The 22,810-nt window shown below is 55.4% G+C and overlaps 1 protein-coding gene and 1 pseudogene across 1 annotated transcript in view; both read left to right on the forward strand.

Moving 5' to 3' along the window:
* The window catches only part of LOC137638306 (uncharacterized protein CG43867-like), a 183,059-nt gene that overhangs the window by 23,396 nt on the left and 136,853 nt on the right, over positions 1-22,810 (forward strand). Inside the window, 5 exon segments of the mRNA XM_068370367.1 lie at positions 2,157-2,287; positions 2,481-2,640; positions 2,642-2,854; positions 2,857-3,096; positions 14,026-14,142. Coding sequence (XP_068226468.1) covers positions 2,157-2,287; positions 2,481-2,640; positions 2,642-2,854; positions 2,857-3,096; positions 14,026-14,142 — 861 coding nt within the window.
* Positions 10,377-10,495, forward strand: LOC137638927 (5S ribosomal RNA; annotated as a pseudogene).

The raw sequence follows: 22,810 nt of genomic DNA on the forward strand, positions 1-22,810 counted from the left end.
CTCAATTCCTGCCATCCCTAAGACGGGTAATGCAGAAGATTTAAAATTATGCCCTGTACGAACAATTAGAAAATACCAGGAAAGAACAGCTCATCTCTGCCCAGGCATCAAGAGCCTCTTCGTATCCACAGGTATTAATAAGAAGCAAGTGTCCAAGAACACCATTTCCTTCTGGTTGAGACAAGTTATTGCCAGAGCCTACAAGGAAGATGGCATAGCAGTGCCAGGCACCCCCTGACCTCATGACATCAGGGGCCTGAGCACCTCCTTAGCCTTTGAGAAAAACATGGCAGTGGGTCAGATCCTGCGAGCAGGTACTTGGTCGAACCAGTCAACCTTTACTGCCCATTACCTCAAGGACTACTCGAGGAAGTCCTTAGACGGGATCTCCATTGGAACAGTTATCTCCGCCCTCCAAGTGGTGTAACGGTAAAAGCCCCAGGCGCGATCAAGGCTAGCAACCAGTAGGCACAAGTGCGGTTTCCTACCTCCTACCCAGTTGCTTCCTTGCCTCTTCAGGGAGTACCGACTGATACCATTGGATAACACATTCTTCACGGCTGCGCTACTGGAAGGAGCTTCAGAGGAAGCTTTTCAAAGGGTGAGTACTTAAACACTAACGTGAACTCTTGTGTAGTTACCCTCGCATCTGCTTTCTAGTAGGTCCCGTTATCCCTGGGCCTCTTGGCCTCCACGTCCCGGGTCGGGGTCAGAATAGCACTCTCACCTCCTAAAGTGTAAGTCTCCTAAGAAAGTAGTTCGAGGTAAGTATTCGTGTTGGAACAAATCAAAAATTTTAAGTAATTTTTATTTTTCCTAACATTCTTACCGAGAACTACTTTCGGGTAATGGCCCTCCCCTCCTTCCCCGAGTGTCTCTCTTCCCTTGCTAGCATTGTGCTAATCCAATAGAACTTACTGATGAAGCTGACCCGGCCGGGCATCGACCTACGATAAGCCTACCCTCGGGGCACATTCCTTAATGCCGGGGGTAGGCCTCCTTAGAAAGCGGGGTGGGGGGTAATCTACACAAAACTCTGGTCGGTAGAGAGGAGGTTACCAGTAACTCCTAAGAAAGTAGTTCTCGGTAAGTATGTTAGGAAAAATAAAAATTACTTAAAATTTTTGATATTCATTGTCGCAAGTAGACAAGTCAGAAATCAGAAGTTCTTCTTGCACCGCTTCCTTTTTGTCGTATGGAAAGCTTTAGAATAAGGAGTAAGTTTGCATATTAAATTAATCATTAATTCACATAACACATTCACCTACACCTTAAAGCTTTCTGATGTTAGGGAGATTAGAAACAGCACATTGATCAGCATCTAAACTGTAAGGATTTGGATAATAATTGTAAATGGGGATAGTTAATGGATTTTGAGCAAAGCAAAAAATCTATTTTTTGGGTGAGATGGCCATGTCGTCCTGATGCACCCTCCCTCCTTTCTAAAAAGGAGTATACTTATATGTAAAAAAAACCCACCCGAAACTACTCTATCTGCGGCTATCCATGCTTAATTGCAACAAGGAATAGTTCGCCCGGGTGGTACCGGGAGGGGATCCACCGGGTAACCTTGATAGCGGCTCCCCTTCAAATTCGCCACTCTCCCCCCCACAGAGCAGAAACTCTGGTATTATTGTACTGTATTACAGGGCAATGTAACCGGAAAAAAACTACTTTTTCTTATAGAAAAAATTACACTTTCTGGGAGTATCACTGTAGCCAAATATCCCTTAGAAAGCTGACTAAAGGAACCTTCCATCAGGTCGACATGGCTGAGCCCAAAAATATTAATTGTAGATAGGGTGTTACCAATACCTACGAAATATGTTCAGTTGTGGAAATATACCCCCAAGCGATTTTGTTATATACTGTACGATGAATTTTTATGTCTTGGATATTTTATTTGTCCTTGAGATAGAAATTTTGTTCAAGGATATTTTTCTTTTCAAATTAGTGTACCGTTTACCAGTAGTTTAACTAAAGTCATTTACAATGATTGATGCGTTAATTATAATGGATGCCTTAAAATTGTTATTCTGACTCCATTTTCATCTATTAAAACCTCCTTCCCTTATGTTTTAATTCATTGTAATTTGCAATACAGTACATTATGCTATAGTGAAATGGCTTTCTTATTTTCTTTATTACTATTACAGGACTCTTCCCGTGGTAGTTATGAAGGTGATCGGCCAGACAGCGACGAAAGTCTCCCGGATGGTCACAATGAAAATGACTATATTCCATCTCGTCCTGCTACCTTGGGAAGAGACAGGCGTTCCAAATCCAGGTAAGGCAATAATTTCAACTGTTTTACCCATTCCAAGCAAATCTTTGACTAAGGTTTTTGATAATGAAACTAGTATAATAAAAATTTCTGGTCGTATTTGGTAATAAGTAAGCTTGTTTTAATAAAAGTCATGCTAAATACATTATTCATTATTTAGATATTATGACTCAAATTTTTATTTATGTATCTGAAGGTCTCCAGCCAGTCTTCGGAGAGCAAGTTCAAGTGATACTGATGCCAATTATGGTGAAATTCGTTTTAAATCCCGACATAATGGAATTCCGAGGACAGGTGTTGAAAAGAGAAAAACTAGAGATTCCAGAGTGGATTCTGGTTCAGTTGACCTAGAAACGCCCCTTGAGTTTAAGTCCTGAAAGTCCTCTTGAGGCTATGCTTAATAGCTTGATGCAGAGCACGGGTAGTTTGCCACGCACTGGATCTCGAGCTGGTAGCCGTGGTGAAAGCCCACGGAAACCCGTGCCACAGCCTCGAACTAAACACTTGAAAAAAGGTGGTAGCGTTCCTACCTCAGTCACAAAGAGTGCCGATAGTTTAGACTTGGAACTACAGTAGATGGGTATGACAACACCGAAAGTACGGACTCTAGTCAGTTGGTGCAGTCTGGTGACAGTCATCTGAGTGATGATGGTCATAGGACGCAGGCCAAGGATGAAGGCCACGATTACAGTGAGATTTATACACCAAGTCGTGATAATACCTACTGGCCTGGTGGAGAGGAGACTAATGGAGAAAAGCCCCCAACACCGCCACTTCATAGATTCCCTTCTTGGGAGTCCAGAATATACCAGGTATTACGAGGATTGCTCATTCTTCAATTTCTTTTGTCATCATTGTACATAAAATTTATTTGTTACGTAACCGAAATACAAACCACGCTATTTACAATGGGTTTACCTTTTAGCGCAGCTGAAATGGCGAGCCATTAGAATTTAACGAGGGTGTATTACCCCCGCGCTAGTTAGCGGGGGGGTAGGGGAGTGGTAGCTAGCTACCCCTCCCCCCCCTCACACAGATGAATGCTCACTTTCACTTTTGGCTCGGACTGTGACAGACGTCTCTGTCTTGGTCCTCTCTTGGCAGCCATTGTTTGTTTTGTCTTTACTTAATCGCTTACTTTTCATTTACTCAATATATATGTAAACATGTTTTCATGTTTGTATATATATTTGAGTATAGAAATCAGTAAGTTTCCTTTTCAGAGTTGTGTGTGTAGTGTACAATATCTACGTGGAGTCTTCAGCAGTTAGGCCACCACGGCGTAATTTTATGGGTGGCGATCGAGTTTGACTTATGTCTTTCTCTCTCTCTCTCTCTCTTGAGGTCGTTCACCCTTTTACTACGTGTTACTACGCCCTTGTAGCTTCCTTTCCGTGTGGGGGGGTTGCTACGCCGTACGTTTATCTCAATTAGTTTATGAATCTAATTGTAGTTTTTTTTTTTCAGCTTGAACGATTCCTTTCGGGGTTTTCGTTCTTTCTTTAGTGTTCATTCATTTTTAAATTACATAATTACATAGTTACATAATTATAATTGTTATAATTCTGTTTTGGTTACAGCTCTCCTTCCGTGAGTGTAAGTGGTTGTGAGGGCACGTGCCTGTTGTGTAATTCTTGTTTCCTTTCCCTCGGGATTCCTCTTTGGAGCCTTCCCGGGGGAATGAATGTGTACTAATGTTTTTTGTTTTATTTTTTTACAGTTACCGATCTAGTTCGTTTCTGTAATATGGCAACGGTGTGAGCTGTCTTGTTGAGGCTTGGGGATTCGGCTGTTGCTGCCTCCCCCCTTGTATTTTCGTCAGGGGCGTGTCTCCTTCTACTGGAAGTACTCCCGTGACGACGGACAGCTCTCCAGTTCATTTTAGAACTCTCAGGAGGCTTGCCTCCTTGGGCGGGTAACTTTCCTTCCAAGGGAAGTTTTTCCTGTCCAGGCTTGAGTTTTTTCCCTTTTGGGGGGTTCTTCTCTTGCCTTTTTTTCGTGCGACTATGCTCTTGGTGCTGAGCGATCACACCTGCAGTTTCGCTCAAGGGGCTGGGCAACTGCAGGAGCTCCTCTTCGGAAGATTGCTCCTTTTAGGTCACTGGCTGACCAGTCTCTTTTACGAAGTGTTTCTCTTTCTTTCGCGAGAGAGTACACTCATAGAGACTCCTCTTCGGAGGATTCTTCTGTTGCTGTTGCTGTTGGCCTCCCTCGCCGTAAGGCCCACCGTCCGCCTCGTCGTAAGGGCCTCTCATCTCCCTATAAGGGTGCTAAGAGGCGCCTTTTTTGAATCTCCGTTTGCAGCCTACAACTCCTTTTTCTTGATCTTCCGCCTTGGTGCAGATGGACAGCAGTCTGATCTCGTCTTCCGATGGGCAACGGTCTTCCCGACGGACAACGGTCTTCCGACGGACATCAGTCTCCCGGCGGACAGACAACGGTCTTCCGACGGACATCAGTCTCCCGGCGGACAACGATCCCTTCGGGGCAAAGGGTTGCCTCCCACGGGGGTTCTTCCCTTGCGTGTCAGGGTTCCCTTGCGCGCCCTTCTGCTGTGTTCTCTCCTGCTCCTGCTCAGTGTTAGCGCACAGGCGCTCTCCTGCTCATCAGCGCTCTCCTGTTCGTCAGCGCTCTCATGATGATCATCCCTGCTGTTCCTGTTGGTTCCTGTTACGCGCCCACGTTCGCCCTCGCGATCTAGATTTTCAGTTCAGGTCGGGGTCAAGGACTCTTCTTCTATGCGCAGGCTTCCACGCGTTGCCTTCTGCTCGTCAGCGATCATCAGCTCGCCAGCGATCATCAACTCGCCAGCGATCACCTGTCTCTCGGCGATCTCCGGATCGCCCGCGTGTGTTACAGCCGGCACGCCAACGTTCTCCAACACTTCTGAAGGAACATGGTTCGCCAGCTACTAGCTCACCTGCGCATGCTGCTCGCCATCGCGCGATCGCCCACCTGCGGATGCTGCTCGCCATCGCGCGACCGCCCACCTGCGCATGCTGCTCGCCATCGCGCGACCGCCCACCTGCGCATGCTGCTCGCCATCGCGCGACCGCCCACCTGCGCATGCTGCTCGCCATCGCGCGACCGCCCACCTGCGCATGCTGCTCGCCATCGCGCGACCGCCCACCTGCGCATGCTGCTCGCCATCGCGCGACCGCCCACCTGCGCATGCTGCTCGCCATCGCGCGACCGCCCACCTGCGCATGCTGCTCGCCATCGCGCGACCGCCCACCTGCGCATGCTGCTCGCCATCGCGCGACCGCCCACCTGCGCATGCTGCTCGCCATCGCGCGACCGCCCACCTGCGCATGCTGCTCGCCATCGCGCGACCGCCCACCTGCGCATGCTGCTCGCCATCGCGCGACCGCCCACCTGCGCATGCTGCTCGCCATCGCGCGACCGCCCACCTGCGCATGCTGCTCGCCATCGCGCGACCGCCCACCTGCGCATGCTGCTCGCCATCGCGCGACCGCCCACCTGCGCATGCTGCTCGCCATCGCGCGACCGCCCACCTGCGCATGCTGCTCGCCATCGCGCGACCGCCCACCTGCGCATGCTGCTCGCCATCGCGCGACCGCCCACCTGCGCATGCTGCTCGCCATCGCGCGACCGCCCACCTGCGCATGCTGCTCGCCATCGCGCGACCGCCCACCTGCGCATGCTGCTCGCCATCGCGCGACCGCCCACCTGCGCATGCTGCTCGCCATCGCGCGACCGCCCACCTGCGCATGCTGCTCGCCATCGCGCGACCGCCCACCTGCGCATGCTGCTCGCCATCGCGCGACCGCCCACCTGCGCATGCTGCTCGCCATCGCGCGACCGCCCACCTGCGCATGCTGCTCGCCATCGCGCGACCGCCCACCTGCGCATGCTGCTCGCCATCGCGCGACCGCCCACCTGCGCATGCTGCTCGCCATCGCGCGACCGCCCACCTGCGCATGCTGCTCGCCATCGCGCGACCGCCCACCTGCGCATGCTGCTCGCCATCGCGCGACCGCCCACCTGCGCATGCTGCTCGCCATCGCGCGACCGCCCACCTGCGCATGCTGCTCGCCATCGCGCGACCGCCCACCTGCGCATGCTGCTCGCCATCGCGCGACCGCCCACCTGCGCATGCTGCTCGCCATCGCGCGACCGCCCACCTGCGCATGCTGCTCGCCATCGCGTCGGCATGCCACAACGCGCCATTGCCAACCTGCGCGTTAGCGCTCACCAGCGCACCACCGATCGCCTGTTGATCCATATCGCCAGCGGTCTTCCTCGCCCACGCGGCAGCGCGTTTCCTCGCCATCGCGCTAACGCTCATTCGCCTGCCCGCCCTCGCGACCGTTCGCCTGCGCGCCCGCGCGACCGTTCGCCTGCGCGCCCGCGCGACCGTTCGCCTGCGCGCCCGCGCGACCGTTCGCCTGCGCGCCCGCGCGACCGTTCGCCTGCGCGCCCGCGCGACCGCTCGCCTGCGCGCCCGCGCGACCGCTCGCCTGCGCGCCCGCGCGACCGCTCGCCTGCGCGCCCGCGCGACCGCTCGCCTGCGCGCCCGCGCGACCGCTCGCCTGCGCGCCCGCGCGACCGCTCGCCTGCGCGCCCACACGCCCACGTGCCTGCACGTCTACGCTCATGCGCGTCCGCGCCCATGCTCTCCAATGTTCGCCCGCGCGCGAACCGACGGTGTTCCGTCGCGCGAACCGACGGTGCGCCGTCGCGCGAACCGACGGTGCGCCGTCGCGCGAACCGACGGTGCGCCGTCGCGCGAACCGACGGTGCGCCGTCGCGCGAACCGACGGTGGGCCGTCGCGCGAACCGACGGTGCGCCGTCGCGCGAACCGACGGTGCGCCGTCGCGCGAACCGACGGTGCGCCGTCGCGCGAACCGACGGTGGGCCGTCGCGCGAACCGACGGTGGGCCGTCGCGCGAACCGACGGTGCGCCGTCGCGCGAACCGACGGTGCGCCGTCGCGCGAACCGACGGTGCGCCGTCGCGCGAACCGACGGTGCGCCGTCGCGCGAACCGACGGTGCGCCGTCGCGCGAACCGACGGTGCGCCGTCGCGCGAACCGACGGTGCGCCGTCGCGCGAACCGACGGTGCGCCGTCGCGCGAACCGACGGTGCGCCGTCGCGCGAACCGACGGTGCGCCGTCGCGCGAACCGACGGTGCGCCGTCGCGCGAACCGACGGTGCGCCGTCGCGCGAACCGACGGTGCGCCGTCGCGCGAACCGACGGTGCGCCGTCGCGCGAACCGACGGTGCGCCGTCGCGCGAACCGACGGTGCGCCGTCGCGCGAACCGACGGTGCGCCGTCGCGCGAACCGACGGTGCGCCGTCGCGCGAACCGACGGTGCGCCGTCGCGCGAACCGACGGTGCGCCGTCGCGCGAACCGACGGTGCGCCGTCGCGCGAACCGACGGTGCGCCGTCGCGCGAACCGACGGTGCGCCGTCGCGCGAACCGACGGTGCGCCGTCGCGCGAACCGACGGTGCGCCGTCGCGCGAACCGACGGTGCGCCGTCGCGCGAACCGACGGTGCGCCGTCGCGCGAACCGACGGTGCGCCGTCGCGCGAACCGACGGTGCGCCGTCGCGCGAACCGACGGTGCGCCGTCGCGCGAACCGACGGTGCGCCGTCGCGCGAACCGACGGTGCGCCGTCGCGCGAACCGACGGTGCGCCGTCGCGCGAACCGACGGTGCGCCGTCGCGCGAACCGACGGTGCGCCGTCGCGCGAACCGACGGTGCGCCGTCGCGCGAACCGACGGTGCGCCGTCGCGCGAACCGACGGTGCGCCGTCGCGCGAACCGACGGTGCGCCGTCGCGCGAACCGACGGTGCGCCGTCGCGCGAACCGACGGTGCGCCGTCGCGCGAACCGACGGTGCGCCGTCGCGCGAACCGACGGTGCGCCGTCGCGCGAACCGACGGTGCGCCGTCGCGCGAACCGACGGTGCGCCGTCGCGCGAACCGACGGTGCGCCGTCGCGCGAACCGACGGTGCGCCGTCGCGCGAACCGACGGTGCGCCGTCGCGCGAACCGACGGTGCGCCGTCGCGCGAACCGACGGTGCGCCGTCGCGCGAACCGACGGTGCGCCGTCGCGCGAACCGACGGTGCGCCGTCGCGCGAACCGACGGTGCGCCGTCGCGCGAACCGACGGTGCGCCGTCGCGCGAACCGACGGTGCGCCGTCGCGCGAACCGACGGTGCGCCGTCGCGCGAACCGACGGTGCGCCGTCGCGCGAACCGACGGTGCGCCGTCGCGCGAACCGACGGTGCGCCGTCGCGCGAACCGACGGTGCGCCGTCGCGCGAACCGACGGTGCGCCGTCGCGCGAACCGACGGTGCGCCGTCGCGCGAACCGACGGTGCGCCGTCGCACAAACGTCGGCTTATTTCTTGCAGTATCCATTGCTCGTCTGTGGGTTATCGCTCGCCGACCACCAGCTCTCGCCCTTCCTACCATGCTCGCCCTCCTTCTGCGCTCCTTCGCTCACCTTCGTTTGCGTTCCTGCGTTACCGCGCATTCCACGTTTGCCCACTCGCAAATCTTTGAATTACCATCGCACGAGCTCCAGGGCGATTGCGACCACGATTCCCATTGGGGTTTTCGCAGCATGGACAGCCTGGCGAATTCTTCTGGAGCGTATTTCCAGAACACGGCCTCACCCCGTAAACGCAGAGCATGGCACTTGCAAGAATAGGAGAAACTTCAGGGAGATCTGAGCAACACTCCTCTTTCCAGAACCTGGTTAGCCCTTCCCCGTCATTCCCTGGAAGGATTTTTGGCGGGGGGGCTTTCCGTTCGAGATTTCTCCATCGGACAAGGGGTGACTGCTTACCCCTTCCTCTGGGGGCTTACCAGGTCCTTTCCCTCCTCGGTTACGGCCCGAGGTTTGGTTCAAGGAAGCTACAGGAAGATCATGGGTACTTTCCTCCTCTCGAGCTCAGGCACCTTGGCCTTTCGTCGTTAAGTATCTAACTTGCGGATAAGCTCGATGTTGTACCATCTGGACGCGCTGACTGAGGGCTTCCTTCGGGTGTCTCATCTGTAGAGGTCGACGACCTCAGACACCCCTCCATCCTTGAGAAGAGTTTGTTTGTGCCCGAAGACAGAGACTTGGACAGCGGCTGTGCGGAGGAAATCGACTTCCGTTTTCACTCCTCCAAGGCGCTTTCTTCCAGACTCTGCAGGGCTCCAGCGCCCTTTTCTTTCAACCACGTCGGCCTAAGTTATCGGCTACGACAACTGGGACAAGGTGTCCAATTGCAGTTTCCTCCTCTCAGGAACAGATGGCACGGGAGGCTCCCCCGGGGGGGGCATAGTCCTAAAAGGAGCGGCAGAGTTCACGAACTCTAGGATTGCAGGTTTTTTGCTGGGAGGATGCTTAAGGTTACTCATCCGAATGACAGCTTCCCGATGCCCATTCCTGCACAATCTCTGTGATCAGCCAAGGATATCGCGCCTGGCGTCTCTGTCAGCGAATTCAGTGTCTCTGAACCTCTATGCCATAGCGTCAGCAAGAGTTGCCCGGTTGGGCAGAATGATCCATACCTTAGGCGAAGGTCTTCCATAGGATCATCGACGGCTTTACCCCCGCCCTCTTCAGTCGATCCTTTCTTGTAAGGAAGGATCTGAGAGGTGAGTTCCGTAGTCGACCTCTCAGCCCTGATCAAGTTTGTCGAACAAACTTCGGCCAGCGTAGAACAGCAGAATCGATCAGACTGGTAACGAGGCGACAGGACTCCTTAAACCCTGGATCGGAAGGACGGGTACTTTCAGTTTCCATTCCATCCATCTTCCAGGGAGCTCGTCGAATTCAGCCTAGACTGCAAGTATTCCTGCTTATGATGCAGTGTGGCTATCCCGCCGTGGCATAGCAGGTTTTTTTCCACAGAGAACTCTCCCTGCCTTCCTCATGGCCGCTCAGGTGCAGGCTTCCGCCTCCTCTACTGTTTGGAGGGCTGGTCAACTCCGGTAGGATCGGGTTCGACCTTCTTCAGCGCCGGGACAAGCTTCCGGATGCTTACCATGAGTGTGGGTTCATGGTATTTTGCTTGGAGCCTTCTCTTCTTCTGCCTCAACATCTGGAGTATCTGGCCATGATATTGAGTCAACGGCCTTACCACGTTGGAAACCCCGCTTCTCGTCCGTCCAGCGAGGTTAAGCAACGTCGGTTCTGGTCGGTACTTGGATGGGTGACCACCTGGGGACGCCAGATTCTGTTACCACATCCTCCGAGCCTTCCTTTCAGTTGACTGTGGCAAGACTGAGGAGAGTCGCAGTACCTGTTCTCAGTCAAGCAGAGCTTTCAGCCCTACCTTGGAACGTTTCCTAGTTCTCCTTTCCTCATTGACCCGTCTATAGTCCGAATGGTCGCCTCAGGATAAGTTCCATGTGCTGCGGTCCAAGTTCCGGTGGCTTCAGGCAACGTTTAACCGGACTTCCTGGCCCCTATGGGACCAGCGGAACTATTAGACCTGCAATGGGTGTTGACCTATGGAGCCTCTTGATGGTAGTGAATATTCTCGTCCTTTCCCCACATTCTTGATGCTGTTCTCGGACTCGTCAAAGGAAAGGGGGGGGGGGGGGGGCATGTTCCGGTCCAGGCCTATGGTCAAGACCTGAAGGATACCTCTCCATCATTCAGGCAGGCTTAGGGGCCTTAGTCTGGCCCCTCTACAGATCCTACAGCTCCTGCCGAGTCGCCCCGTGCGCGTCGACTTCATGATTCTGGCGTATTCTAACCAGCAGGGGACGCATTTTCACACCTTCACATCTTGCAGTAGAGATACCGGGATGATTGAGATTCTCTCAATACCACCATCGGCTCTCTCATTCCAGGCAGGGGAATGTTCTCTACAACTATCCGAGCAGAGCCTCGTAGAGAGAGTGTACCTGGGGGTCTTTGACCTTGGGTAACCAGCAAGTCCTGGTCTGGGGGACCTGATCGCGACAGCTTGGAACCTCAAGCTTCCGCTGTTCTTCCCCCCAGTCTCAGACCCCGAGACTCTGGCAAGATGCATTCCGGTGATGGTGGGACAACTTCGACGCCTGCGTCTTCCCTCCTTTTTGTCTGTGGACAATGGGTCTCAACAAGACCAGGTTGTCTGTCAACCTTTCAATGGGAGAGCTCCACTGGGACTATGCGCAGAACGGTTTCTGGACCCTCTGCTTCCCCTGACGGAACTCCCGGGAGAGCTTCTCCCACGGCGCAGACTACTTAAACAACCACACTGCGACATCTCTCCCGAACCGGGGTGTCGCTTCGGCTTCATGCCTGGAGACACTACGCCTCCTCCTCAAGAAGAGACAACCCGCTACAGTCGCGGTATGGAGGTCGCGTCATCTGCGATAGTCATCCGCAGGGGTCTTCCAGGCAAAGTGAAGAGTCTAAGGTGGTTGGTGCCGTGGGAGATATACCTCTTCCCTTGAGGCCTCTTCTCCAGCAATAACGGTCTTATTGCCTTTCGGCGGGAGGAAACTCCTTTCCGCTCTCGGCAATGAAGCCTGTCGCTCAGCCTTTCCCTGACCTTCAGGCGTAAAGGAATAACTTTTTCCTGCCCGCTGGATCTTTCCTCGCTCATTCGAAGCTACGATCGTCCCTGCCCTAGTCGGAGGAAGACCTCCAACTTGGAGCATGGCTCGGACTTTTAGTCCTTTAAGAGATCTTCTCAAGACCCTTTACGACAGGCCTCGGATTGTATTCCGCCTTGGGTCTCCTGCTCACTCTGGCCACGGCCAGTGTGTAAGCAATCTTCTTGGTCTCGTACGACTCCCCCTTTCTAAGGAAGAGGGGAAGGCAATATTCAGGTTCGCTCCTGAGTTGTTGGCTAGACTCAGAATCTTGGAGTCCCGGCCCTTCGGTCCAATTCCTTCAAGATTTCGAGTCTCCATTCTGTATCTGATGTCCCAAGACCTTCTCTTTCTTGCCAGTAAAGGCATCGAGAGGTTAGCTTTGGGAACAGCTGCAGTTTTGTCCTCAGTTGCAGCCGATTTGGGAGCACAAGGAGGACACGGGGGAGAGTCACCAGTATACCTCTTCAGCCCGGACTCAAGGACATTCATCTCGACCTGTCTCCAGACCCTCCCCCGTCACGTCGCCCTACAGCACGATGTTGGATACATCGCAACGTCCCTCGCCTTCGAGTAATACTACTCTGTGACGCAGGTGCTACAAGCTGGAGTCTGGAAGCGTCTAATGACCTTCGCAGCCCGCTTCCTGCAGGGCGTGACCCACAGAAGTCTCGATACGTTTTCTATCGCTCTGTGGTGGCTACACAACAGCTGATCTAACCTCAGGCTCCTTTTTGGACAGGTAGTAGAAGGTTGAGGGCATTGTTATAAGGTTTTAGTCTGCATGAACGAAAGAAGTATGTCTGGCCCTTATTTCTTTCTTCATCATCCCCTCTACGGGGAGGCAGCATCCTGGTCTCTGCATAGCTGACCTCGAACCTCTGCAGGTAAACCATGCTTCCTTGTGTTCCGAGTATTGAGTCAATACTGTCGCGTCCCCCATACCCTGACGAGGTGGTATTGGGAACGTCCTAACCCAGAGTTCCTTCTGGAACTCCAGGTCAACTGCCTAGGACGGGTCACACTTCTTCCTTCACACACAAGCTTATGTAGGCCACACAGTTCCTTGCGGAGCAAGGAGCTTGTGAGGTGCAGGGACTCCTTTTCTCGAGTGCGACTCACTCGGATTCTGAGTCCCCGGGTAAAGCCAAAGCCAGTATGGCTGGGGATTTTCCACCCTTCCTAATGGGTAATTCACCCATTGTAAATAGCGTGGTTTGTATTTCGGTTACGGAACAAATGACAAATTCGAAGATAATTTGTATTTTTCCTAACCATACAAACCTTAGCTATTTACACATATTTGCCCGCCAGCCCTGTCCCCCAAGACAAGTCCTACCTCTAAGTGAAAGTGAGCATTCATCTGTGTGTGAGGGGCGGAGGGGTAGCTAGCTACCACTCCCCTACCCCCCCGCTAACTAGCGCGGGGGTAATACACCCTCGTTAAATTCTAATGGCTCGCCATTTCAGCTGCGCTAAAAGGTAAACCCATTGTAAATAGCTAAGGTTTGTATGGTTAGGAAAAATTCATATTATCTTCGAATTTGTCATTTTTCCTATTGGTGAAATTCTTTAAATGTTAACTGTAGTCCATTTCTTTTAGCGAGACAGATTTGCAGTGGTCCCCTTTTAGCTCGGAAAAGTTTCCGGATCGCTGATTGGTTAGAATTATCTTGTCCAACCAATCAGCGATCAGGAAACTTTTCCAAGCAAAAAGGGCACCGCGGCGAGTCGGTGCAAATCTGCCTCGCTAAAAGAAATGGACTATAGGTATTTATTGACTAGAAAAATGCTATACAGCAGGTCGTCAGCTCACAAACTTAACAACAGGTTCCAAGAAGCTGTTTGTAAGTCAAATTTTGTGAAATTTTGCCCTAGGGTAGGCCTAACCTGAACCCCGTGCCTATGATTTCCAGCAACAAAACTCAATAAATAGTCAGGTTTCATATGAAATAAATATATTACAAATATCATTTTGCTCACTGTATTAAATGATATAATATTGTTTTACTATAGTATTTCTTTATCTTATCTTTGTTATTTTCATTTGGATTTGTGTTTGTATCTCAAAGTGTTTGTAAGTTGATAACTTTCTGTACTCGTACAGTATTACATTTGTTAAAACCTGTCTGATTAGAATTTATTTTTTATATCAAACAACTGAAAATTTTATATTGAATTCTAGGTTGCACAAGAAGGTGCAGTTGTAGCAGCTACAGCAGATTCTCGAAGTCGAGTGAGGACTTCTGGCCTGGGGAGTTACCCTGAAATACATGTGCCTGTTTATGCTGCTGTCAAAGGGGTAAGTCTCTCTCCTGTTCTCTTTCTCTTACACAAAAATTTGTCACAATCTTCAATTTATGACTTATTTAGGAAGTCTTAAGATTTTGTTGTTGGTTCAGCTTAAACTATCATTTGTTCCTTAACTGAATACAAACCACGCTATTTACATGGGGTAATTACTTCGGCGCAGCCGATGACGAGCCATAAAGTTTTAACGAGGGTTTCCTACCCCACCGCAACGGGGGGGGGGGGGGGGGGGGGGATAGCTTGCTACCCCTCTACCCTCACACACACCGGTGATTCGGCCACTTTACTTTTGGCTCGGAGAGACGACAGACCTGTCAGCGCTCTCCTCTCTTTTGACTGCCATAATTTTTGTTTGCTTTTTCTTGCAGTGTTTTTGTGAAGTTGGCCTCCATTGTCATCATGCGCACTTGCCCTGGTCTTCCCGGCCGCCCTTGTGGAACCTTTATGTCGGCCGTGGAGACGGATCCGCACTCCTTATGCCCTCAGTGTAGGGGCCAACGGTGTGATAATGCTAATTTGTGTATTGAATGTAGGGAGTGGTCTACCTCCCAGTGGGAGAGGTTTGCCCGGCGACGTAAGAAGAAGGCTAAACGGGATCGTTCTCCTTCCGAAAGTTCTCGGGAGAGAGAAAATCCTAGGTCTTCTTCTCCCGCTGCCCATTCCTCCTCCGAAGCTCCCGCTCGGGCGGCCCCTTCCGAGAGGCCGGCGAACGGTAGCGTAGACCGTAATGTTGATATTGTTGACCGATCCCGTGTTAAGGGAGAGGCCGCTGCCTACCATAGCGAGGCGGCTGCCCCTCCCCCCTCGGAGGAGGTAGTTATGTCTAACAAGGATCTTTTTCAGCTTTGGGCTTCCTTGGGGCTACAGGGTTTGCCCTCCAAGGAAGCCCTGTTTGACATGGTCAAACGGGGTGCGGCCGCCGAACAATCGTCAACACAGCGGAAATAGATCCTCTGTCTGTGGTTGACGTAGTTGTTTCGGAAACATCCCATGGATCTGTCCAAACACCTGTTCCTGTGGCTGAGGTAGCTGAAGGCTCTGTCTCTCCCTCCGAACACACTTCGAGGGAGGAGCTGAGTCCTACGGTCTCTCCTTCCACTGAGATTCCCTCTCGAGGGAGTTCTCTGGTAGAGACGCCTCTTCGGAGGCCCTATGATGGTCAGCTTGTTGATCCCACGGCCCCTCGTGGGCGTATAAGGCGGAAGGCTCGCCCTCCCCTTCGCCGTAGAGGCCTTCCTTCTCCCTTTAAGGGGGTTAGGAGGCGCCTCTTCGGCTCGTCGTCCCCACAATCCTCTGCGAAGCAGACGACTCGCCGCTCTCCTGCCCTGACAGCTACCACCCTAGACCTCTCCAGGGATCGTTCGCGTTCCCCTTTGGAGGATGGTCGTCCTTCGGGATAAGGGTCTCCTCAACCATCTACATCGAAGGCTGCTGATGTGCTTTACGCGCCCCCTGAGTCTGCCACTATGCAGTCTCCAGCCCCTTCGGGGTCTCAGGGACTTGAGCGCAAAACTGCGCCTCTCGTCTCTAAGCGTAAGGCTCTGCCTGCGCCCGTTGCTGTTGTTCCTGATGTTGCTGACAAAGCGCTTCGGCGCTCACCTGTAGGCGTTCGCGCCTCTGATCCTGTTACGCGCCAGGGTTCCCCTGCGCGCCCACGCCCATCGACAACTGTTCCTGATGCAGCGCTCAAAGGCGCCCACGCGCCCACCTTCACCAACGCTGCCGTGCCCCCCAGTTCCTGTTACATCGCGAGCGATTCCAAAGGTACCTGAGTTGGCGCACGGGTGCCCACAGGTTTCTACAGACTCGCCGCGTCCTATGGGGGAAAAACGCAGCGCGCGTTCACCCCCTGTTCCTGTATCTCCGCGCGCGGTCCAACAAGTTTCGGAGTTGGCGCACAGGCGCCCACAGGTTCCTGTGGACTCGTTGCGCCCTATAGGGGGAAAGCGCGACGCGCGTTCGCCCCCGGTTCCTGTCACTTCACGCGCGGTCCAAAAGGTTACAGAGTCGGCGCACAGGCGCCCACAGGTTCCTGCGGACTCGTCGCGTCCTACGGGGGAAGATCGCGTCGCGCGTTCACGAGCGATTCCATCCTCAGCACTCACTCGCTCTCCATCGCGCGCTGTAAAGGAGGTTCGCGATGCGCATTCACGCGCAGTTATTGTTTCAGCTCCCGCGCGTTCCCCAACGCGATCGCATGGCGCACTGACTCAACACGTGGCTCCGGAGATGGCTAAGTTAGCGCACAGGCGCTCACAGCCTCCTCTGGAATCGCGCGAGTCTGCTGTCGACAATATCGCGCGCGACGCTCATCTGTCGCGCCCAGTTCCAGCTACGTGCCCTGTGCCTGTGTTCAAGGCAACTGGGGGCGTTCCTCATGCCGTTCGCAACCCACGGCCTCCGAAACAGCCTGTTCCGGATACGCGCTATGATCGCCAACAATCGCCAGCGCGTTAACGACCTCGCAGGCGAATAGGGTAATCCCTCCCGACCGTCGCCCACAGGTCTCTTGGGATTCTGCTATTGTTCTATCGCCTTCGCGGCGATTTCTCCCAGACACGCGCACAGGCGCCCCTGTCATATCGCGCCGTTCCGGGTCTCACCAGGTCGCTGCGCGCCCGCGCATTCGGGCAGTTCCTGATCGTCGTACACCGACATCTACACCAACGCGCTCTCGTGGCCTTATTCCGGCCCGCTCTCCAAGGCATGACCGCGCCATCACTTTGCGCCCGCCCCCGCCCACGCGGATGCGCGTGCGCGCGATTTTCCAGCATTGCCCGCCTACGCGGGTGTGCGCGCGTGCGATTTGGTTCGTGCTCGCGATCTCCCAGCTTCGCGTTACTCTAACGCGCGCGACCCTGTGCCGGGCCCGGTTCACGAGCTCCAGCGCGACCGCCGACAGGCGAATTCTTCCTTGTCGCGCTCCCCCCTCCGTAAGCGCAGACCAGCACGCTCGCCGGAAGGGGGCTGCTACCCGGAAAGGTCTAGGGATTCTTCTTTTTCCGCCCAGAAGGCGAACCCTCGTTTGTTAACTTCTCCTAGGGATCCATCAGTCCCCTTCCCTCCAGAGGGAGTGTCTGCCAGCGCCACTGTCAGTCAACAGCCGTGGTTTGATACCCTCCTCAGAGCTCTTGTGCGGACTATTAAGCCAGCCGCCTCTGACTCGGGTTGCGAACCAGTGGCAGTTTCCTCCCCCCTGAAGAGGAAGAGAGGAGTCTCTCCCGTGGATCTTCCTCCGAGACCTAGGCTATCTCCTCGCAGATCCTTAGGCAAGGTTCCTACTCCTCCTCAGACCTTCTCGCCCTCCCCCGCGGAGGAGGAATACCCCTCCTCAGGGGAGTCGGTCGGAGAGGATGTCTTTCCCATCACACCAATGGAAGAAGTTCATCCCCCTCCCGAGAGGTCTCCTCGTCTTGAGGTGGAGAAGGACCTACCACCTTCGCTTTTGGAGTCCTGTATCCCGACTAGGAGGGAATCTAAGAACTCTAAGACTTTTCCTAAATCGTCGGCCAGGATCAGACAGGAGCAGCCTAGGGTGGTCGAGGATACCCACGTGTCCCCCCAGGAAGAGCCCTTGGGGTCAGGAGACTTCGCTGCAAGGCCATCGGGAGGCGAACGCCAGGAATCGGAACATGCATTCTGGCAAGTTCTGTCCCTCATGAGGAGTCTAAACGGGATCCCAGATCCTGAGGTCCCTCCTTGTGATGGGCAGGACACAGACCTGGATCGTATCTTTGGCACTCATAAGCCCTCCAGGGCCAGTGCAGCTTTGCCCTGGTCTCAGGGGATGAAGAGTGCCAGAGAGAGGATCGAGGGACAACTCGCGGAGCTTGCCTCCTCAAGCAGGTCGAGTGCCGGGTATAAGCTCCTCCCTCCTCCTCGAGTCCGTCAGAGGAGGTATTTTGAGATCCTTGAGGAGCCTTCTCTGAGTCTTCCCCTGCATCACCCCGTGGAAGCCCTCACAGGTGGAGTCTCTCTTGAGAGAGACTCCAACCGGCACGTGTCCTTCTCGGCCACTGAGATCCAGAGTCAGGAGAAGGTCATTAAGTGCGCCATGCAGGCCGCTTCATGGCTAGACATCTGGCTGGGTTCTCTGGGCATTCTGGTGCGGTCCGAGGTTCTGTCCAAGGAAAGCACCAGAAAAGCGCTGGAGACCTTCCTCCTCTCGGGCACTCGGACCATCGAGTTCCTGTCCCACCAAGTTACCAGCTTTTGGGCCAACACGATCCTCAAGTGTCGGGACGCAGTGGCTGAGAGGTTTCATCAGAAGGTCCCCAGCGCCGAGGCTAGTAGGCTCAGACACTCTTCTGTCCTCAGCAAGAGTCTGTTCGAGCTTAAGGACGTGGAGCGTACTGCCGAAAGGTGGAGGCAGTCCAATCAGGATTCCCTCATCCATAGAGCCCTGAAATCAAGGCCCTACAAGACCCCGGCAGTACAGCAGCCCCGCCCTGCCAAGGACATGAAGAAGACAACCGTTACAGCGAAGCCCAAGGTGTCTAAGCCCTTTCCTGCCAGGGGCAGAAGGGGCAAGAACTCGTCCAAGGGGAGCAAGAACCCTAGAGGTACCGGCCGAGGCCGGAAACGCTAGGGGTGGCAATCCCCCTGCATGTCCACCAGTGGGGGGATGCCTGCAGAGTTGCGCAGCAAGGTGGCAGCAACTTGGGGCGGATGCCTGGACGATCTCTGTGATCTCTCAAGGGTATCGCGTCCCGTTCACGGCATTTCTACCTCCCCTGACAGCGGATCCAGTGTCGCTGAGCTCTCTTGCCATGGGGTCGGCAAAAGGGCAGGCCCTTCGGGCCGAAGTCCAGACCATGTTGGAGAAGAACGCGCTCCTGGAGGTCGTGGACGGGTCCCCAGGCTTCTACAGTCGACTCTTTCTTGTGAAAAAGGCGTCTGGAGGCTGGAGACCAGTCATCGATCTCTCGACACTGAACGGGTTTGTCAAACAGACGCCGTTCAGCATGGAGACAGCAGACACGGTCAGGCTTGCAGTGAGACCGCGGGATTTCATGTGCACTCTGGATCTGAAGGCCGCGTACTTCCAGATCCCGATCCGTCCGTCTTCAAGGAAGTACCTAAGATTTTGCCTAGATCACAAGATCTACCAGTTCAAGGTGTTGTGTTTCGGTCTCTCCACAGCACCTCAGGTGTTCACCAGAGTCTTCACCATCATCTCTTCGTGGGCACACAGGACCGGCATCCGTCTCCTTCGTTACCTGGACGACTGGCTGGTCCTGGCAGACTTGGAGGTATCCCTTCTCCACCACCGAGACAAGCTCCTCGAGGTTTGCCGGGATCTGGGGATTGTGGTGAACCTCGAAAAGTCTTCTCTGCAGCCCTCTCAGAGACTGGTTTATCTAGGTATGATCATAGACACCAATCTCCACAAAGCCTTCCCATCAGACAAAAGGATTTCAAGGCTGAGGAAGGTCGCGAGACCTTTCCTCACTCGAGAAGAACTCCCAGCCCAATCGTGGCTTTGTCTCCTCGGCCACCTTTCCTCTCTAACCCGCCTCGTTCCCAGCAGTCGCCTCAGGATGAGATCCCTTCAGTGGCGACTGAAGTCCCGGTGGAGTCAAGGTCTCGACTCTCCGGACATCTTGATCCCTATGGGATCGGCGGAACGGTTGGACCTGGATTGGTGGGTGGCAGACGAGAATCTACGAAAGGGAGTGGATCTTCTCGTCTCCCCCCCAGATTTGATGTTGTTTTCGGATGCATCAAACAAGGGGTGGGGGGCCCACGTGCTGAACCACAGGGCCTCCGGCCTGTGGTCAAAATCAGAAAAGTACCTTCACATAAACCTGCTGGAGATGAAGGCCTTCAAAAGTTCCACCAAGTCCTGGCGGGTCACTCCGTAGTGGTGATGAGCGACAACACCACGGTGGTGGCTTACATCAACAAGCAGGGAGGTACCTTTTCGGAACTGCTGTCCCATCTTGCAGTAGAGATCCTGAGATGGTCCGAGGCTCACTCGATATCACTTACAGCTCGCTTCATTCCAGGCAAGAGGAATGTGCTCGCTGACAGTCTGAGCCGAGCGACGCAGATAGTGAGTACCGAGTGGTCTTTGGATCCTCTGATAGCCAACAAAGTCCTGACTTTGTGGGGTTCTCCGACTGTGGATCTGTTCGCTACGGCGTTGAACACCAAGCTTCCGCTGTACTGCTCCCCAGTCCCGGACCCCAAGGCTCTCTGGCAGGATGCCTTCCAACAACGGTGGGACAACGTCAACGTGTACGCCTTTCCCCTGTTCTGTCTGATGAGGAGGGTCCTCAACAAGACCAGAACATCGGTCAATCTCTCGATGACTTTGATAGCTCCGCTGTGGCATCACGCGGAGTGGTTTCCGGACCTTCTGCTGCTCCTCACGGAGATCCCGAGGGAACTCCCTCCACGTCACGAGCTACTCAAACAACCACACTCCAACATCTTCCACAAAGCCGTAGCTTCGCTTCGACTTCACGCCTGGAGACTATCCAGCATCTCCTCAAAGAGAGAGGATTTTCGCAACAAATTGCGGAAAGGATGTCTGGTCACCTGTGCAGGTCATCCGCAGGAGTCTACCAGGCGTAGTGATGAGTTTTCTGTGGTTGGTGCCGTGAAAGGGGTATCTCTCCTCTCGATGCCACTCTACCAGCAATAGCGGAGTTCCTTGTGTATCTGCGGGAAGAAATGCGCCTTTCAGTCTCGGCAGTGATAGGCTATCGCTCAGCCTTAAGTCTTGCCTTCAGGCTCAAAGGAATGGACATTTCCTCCTCACTGGAACTGTCCCTGCTCATACGAAGTTATGAACTTACCTGCCCTCAGTCGGAAGTGAGACCTCCTCCTTGAAACATGGTTCGAGTCCTCAGGTCTCTTAAGAGGCCTCCCTACGAACCATTACGCCAGGCTTCGGACCGCCACCTTACCTGGAAGACGGTATTCCTGCTAGCTTTGGCCTCGGCCAAGCGAGTTGGCGAACTACATGGTCTCTCATACGACGTCGCCCATTCAAGGGGATGGGGGGAGGTGACGTTCAGCTTTGTCCCTGAGTTTGTTGCCAAGACTCAGAACCCGGGAGTACAGGACCCTAGGTTCGACTCATTCCAGGTCTCGAGTCTTCGTTCCGTAACAAATGACCCAGATCATCTCCTACTGTGCCCAGTTAGGAGTCTGAGGTTGAATCTGAAGAGAACAGCTGCAGTCCGGCCCCAGGTGCGAGCCTTGTTTGTTAGCACCAGGCCAACGAAGAAGAGGGTCACCAAGAACACCATCTCGGCCTGGATCCGTAAGGTAATCCACCTGGCCTTGAGTTCTGACCCTCCCCCGTCACGACGCCCTAGGGCGCATGATGTCAGGGGCGTAGCTGTGTCCCTGGCCTTCAAGAAGAACTTTTCCGTGACGCAGGTCCTGCAAGGCGGGGTCTGGAAGCGTCAGACTACCTTCACGGCCCACTACCTGTAAGACGTGACCCACAGGAGGCTCGATACGTTTTCTATCGGCCCTGTGGTGGCTGCACAATAGCTGGTCTAACCTCAGGCTCCTAATTGGACAAGTAGCAGAGGGTTGAGGGCATTGTTACCCGGTTTTAGTCTGTGTGAATGAAAAGATCTGTCTGGCCCTTTTCTTTTCTTCATCCTCTCCTCCCTTGGAGAAAAACAGCATCCTGGTTCTTTGCACAGCTGACCTCGAACCTTTGCAGGTAAACCATGCTTCCTTGTGTTCCTAGTATTAGCTTATAATACCATCATGTCCTCATACCCTGACGAGGTGGTATTGGGTTGTCCTAGCCTAGATTTCCTTATTAAGGACTCCAGGTCAACTTCCTAGGACGTGTCACTGCTCACCTTCACACACAGCTTACATAGGCCGCAGCAGTCCTTGACTGCCTGCGAGGTGCAGGGTCCCCTATCCTGGAGTTGCTTTATGAACTCAGGTTCGGGGACCCCGGGCAAGCCAAAGCCAGTATGGCAGGGGACTTACCTCCCTTCCTAAGGGTTGAGTCACCCCATGTAAATAGCGTGGTTTGTATTCAGTTAAGGAACAAATGAAAAATTCGTAGATAATTTGTATTTGTTCCGTAACCGAAATACAAACCACGCTATTTACAGAGGGTTTACTTTTAGCACAGCTGAAATGACGAGCCAATAGTTTTAACGAGGGTTAATTACCCCCGCGCTAGTTAGCGGGGGGTGGGGAAGGGTAGCTTGCTACCCCTCCCCCCTCCACACACCGGTGACTTGCTTCACTTCACTTTTGGCTCGGCGGTGATCAGACGTGTCTGCTCATCGCCTTCGTGACAGCCTTTAATTTTCTGCTTTTTCTTTTCAGCGTGTGTGTTGGTTGGAAGTTGACCTTCAGTTATTTCTTTACAATGCGTACATGCCCTGGAGTTGCCGGTCGTCCTTGTGGGACTTTCATGTCGGACGTAAATACGGATCCGCACACCCTCTGCCCTCAATGTCGGGGCCGACAGTGTGACCAGGAGAACATGTGCCGTGAGTGCAGGGAGTGGTCTGCCTCCCAGTGGGAGAGGTTTGGCCGTTGGCGTAAGAAGAAGTCCAAGAGAGACCGTTCTCCTCCGGGGTTAGCCTTGAAGGAGGAGGGTTCTCGGGACTCTTCTTCCGCCGCCCAAACCTCCTCCGAAGCTCCCCCTCGTCCGCCTCCTAAGGAGA

The sequence above is a fragment of the Palaemon carinicauda genome, chromosome 3 (assembly GCF_036898095.1).
Source record: "Palaemon carinicauda isolate YSFRI2023 chromosome 3, ASM3689809v2, whole genome shotgun sequence".
Lineage (NCBI taxonomy): Eukaryota > Metazoa > Arthropoda > Malacostraca > Decapoda > Palaemonidae > Palaemon > Palaemon carinicauda.